This window comes from Cebidichthys violaceus, unplaced genomic scaffold (assembly GCF_023349555.1).
Source record: "Cebidichthys violaceus isolate CVI_PGR_0920_01 unplaced genomic scaffold, fCebVio1.0.p SCAF_14, whole genome shotgun sequence".
Taxonomy (NCBI): Eukaryota; Metazoa; Chordata; class Actinopteri; order Perciformes; family Stichaeidae; genus Cebidichthys; species Cebidichthys violaceus.
In genome coordinates this window covers 14,717,946-14,720,445 of record NW_027176307.1, presented here as the reverse complement: position 1 = coordinate 14,720,445, position 2,500 = coordinate 14,717,946, and the positions used below count along the sequence as shown (strand labels likewise).

Sequence of the window (2,500 nt, the reverse complement as noted above, 5' to 3'; positions counted from 1 at the left end):
TATGAGGCCCCAGATGAGAGGATGTAAAGAGACATGATTATTAATAGTTAGGAATTAATAGTTAGGAGGACACACCCTGTTCACCTGCTATTGTTGAGATAATGTGACCAAACCAGTCGACGCCTTCACCGACTCAACCTCTGCTGGCTCTCTACTGACCACTAGAGTCACTTATTACACACTGTGAAAAATCAATGAGGAAGAGCAACTGTTGATGGTGTGTGTGTGTGTGTGTGTGTGTGTGTGTGTGTGTGTGTGTGTGTGTGTGTGTGTGTGTGTGTGTGTGTGTGTGTGTGTGTGTGTCTATATTTAGTCAGCTCTCATGCTGAGACTGCACAGCTTCACAGAGTTCAGCACTGACGGGGATAGCAATCTGTGCAACCACACACACACACACACACACACACACAGATCTGGACAGCTAAATTAGAGTGAACCGTCGCCTCTCATCCTGTTCTGTGTTCGTGAGGCAGAGATGAGGAGAAACCGTATCTGTGGATAAAATGCGGAGCTAATCCCACGGCTTTTTAAATCCTCCCTCTCCGTCACTGTTCCTTTCCAATCCCCCACATCGCCGTCTCTCCCCCCCCCCTCTCCTAGAGTTCCCTTCCTCGCTACATTTCAAAGCAGCGAGATACAAGATAAGACAGAAACAAAAACCCTAAAGGCATAAAATCCTCTTTATGGACGTTTTTTTTATCATGTGTTTTTGCTCCTGCAGCAGCTCGGGAATGCTCTTGAGGCCGTCCCCTTTTCTGCCTTTGAAATGACAATACCCTGAGCACGAAGTCCACTGATTAAAAGAATAATAAAATGTCCCACTTTGTGAGTCCTGCATTCTCTCTAGTGTCCAGCAGGGGGCGACTCCTCTGGTTGTATAGAAGTCTAGTTTAAAATTACTCTACTTCTCTCTTGATTTATTCCCTCAGTAAACATCGTGAACATAGACAGAGAGCGAGCAGAGGTCGAGTCGGTGAAGGCGTCGACTGGTTAGGTCACTTTATCTTAATAGCAGCTAGATGAACAGGGTGTGTCCTCCTCTGTGTCCTAACTATTAATAGTCATGTCTCCTCAGTTCCTCTCAGCTAGGGCCTCATAGCTCAGTGGTTAGAGCACTGGTCTAGTAAACCAGGGGTCGTGAGTTCAATTCTCACTGAGGCCTGGTTCCCTTTTTTTTTTTTTTTCCAGGACACGACCTCGACCTCGTGAAATATTTACACAAGCTCTCTATCTCCGATAAGAGTCTTCTCGGTCACTCGGTTCCTTTCCTCACTCCCTCTGGCTCATATATCTCTTGTTTTCTGTTGAGCTCTTGCCACTTTATCCATTTCCCTCCCTCGCTCCCTCCTTTCATCTGTGGAACCATCCATTCTCAGAAACGTCCTCAGGAACCCAAACCGTTCACCGAGTCGTACACGCCATCGCTCCTCCGCCGTCCCAACATGGTTCACTTCTGGTGGAAACTATGCATTTGGAATGAGGAGGTCAAGAGGTCAAGATCTCCTAGTGAGTGTGTCAAACACACACACACACCTCTCCTCAGGTTGCTGACGGTACCGGCTGTCTGGTCGAGTCAGACTGTTTACCCCGTGGCGTTCTCATAGTGTTGGCCTTGTGAGAGTCCGACTGAATCTAGTTCCGTTTGACTCGAGCTGAGACCGATCCCAACAAATGCACTTTTTTTCTTTCCCTCTGGGCTTCTGTCCTCGAGGTTTTGCAGTCAGATGCGAAGCGTCTCGAGATTACTTTGTCTAATGATTTTTGAAAAGCAGAACCAAAAACAACCGTCCCTTAACTCCGGCGTGCCGACCAGCTACCTGACCAACGGGCTGACGTCCCTCGAGCGTTTCCCCATCAGCTTCAAGACCCAGTTCTCGGGCCACTGCTTCCACCACGTGGTGCTGGGCGTCTACTGCAACGGCCGCTACGGGTCGCTCGGCATGAGCCGCCGCCCGGACCTCATGGACAAACCGCTGACGCACCGCACGCTGGGGGAGCTGGTGGCCGAGTTCGAGGGCTCCTACAAGAGATACCAGCACACCCTGAAGAAGGTGAGAGGCGGGATCGAGAGAGGGAGGGAGGGAGGAAGGGAGGAAGGGAGGGAGGGAGGGAGGAGATGTGTTATCTTCTGACTTCAACCCCCTGCTTCTCCCAGGTGAAGATCGGCCTGTACGTGCCTCACGACCCCCACGTCTGCCAGCCAATCGAGTGGAAGCATCTGGTGCTGAACGCCGCCCGGCTGGGAGCTCAGGAGATGAGGAAGGAGCTGGAGAAGCACGGCCGGGACATGAGGATGAAGGTGCGCCGCTTTTACTGCCGAGTTTGTATTCCAAAAACTTGAAATTTGACAATTTGCACACAAAACCACGGAAGAACTGAACACAGCGGGGGGGGGGGGACAGAAGGGGACAGAAGGAAGAACAGCTCTTAGTGGTACAAGTAGCGTCTGTGTTTGTTTGCCAGAATACAACACTGACTGTGTCATTTTACAGACAGAAGT

The 2,500-nt window shown here is 50.3% G+C and overlaps 1 protein-coding gene and 2 non-coding genes across 5 annotated transcripts in view; 2 read left to right on the top strand and 1 right to left on the bottom strand.

Moving 5' to 3' along the window:
- trnat-ugu (transfer RNA threonine (anticodon UGU)) overlaps positions 1-9 on the bottom strand; it is a 73-nt gene extending 64 nt beyond the window's left edge. The window contains exon 1 of the tRNA in view: positions 1-9. This exon is cut by the window's left edge and continues 64 nt beyond it. This is a non-coding gene — a tRNA (tRNA-Thr).
- vash2 (vasohibin 2) overlaps positions 1-2,500 on the top strand; it is an 18,497-nt gene that overhangs the window by 8,675 nt on the left and 7,322 nt on the right. For all 3 annotated transcript variants that reach the window (XM_068709074.1, XM_068709075.1, XM_068709076.1), the window contains exons 6-7: positions 1,814-2,051; positions 2,156-2,299. In XM_068709074.1, coding sequence (XP_068565175.1) covers positions 1,814-2,051; positions 2,156-2,299 — 382 coding nt within the window. The remainder of the gene's footprint in view (positions 1-1,813; positions 2,052-2,155; positions 2,300-2,500) is intronic.
- trnat-agu (transfer RNA threonine (anticodon AGU)) lies at positions 1,090-1,162 on the top strand. Its single transcript has one exon. It is a non-coding gene; the product is annotated as a tRNA-Thr (tRNA).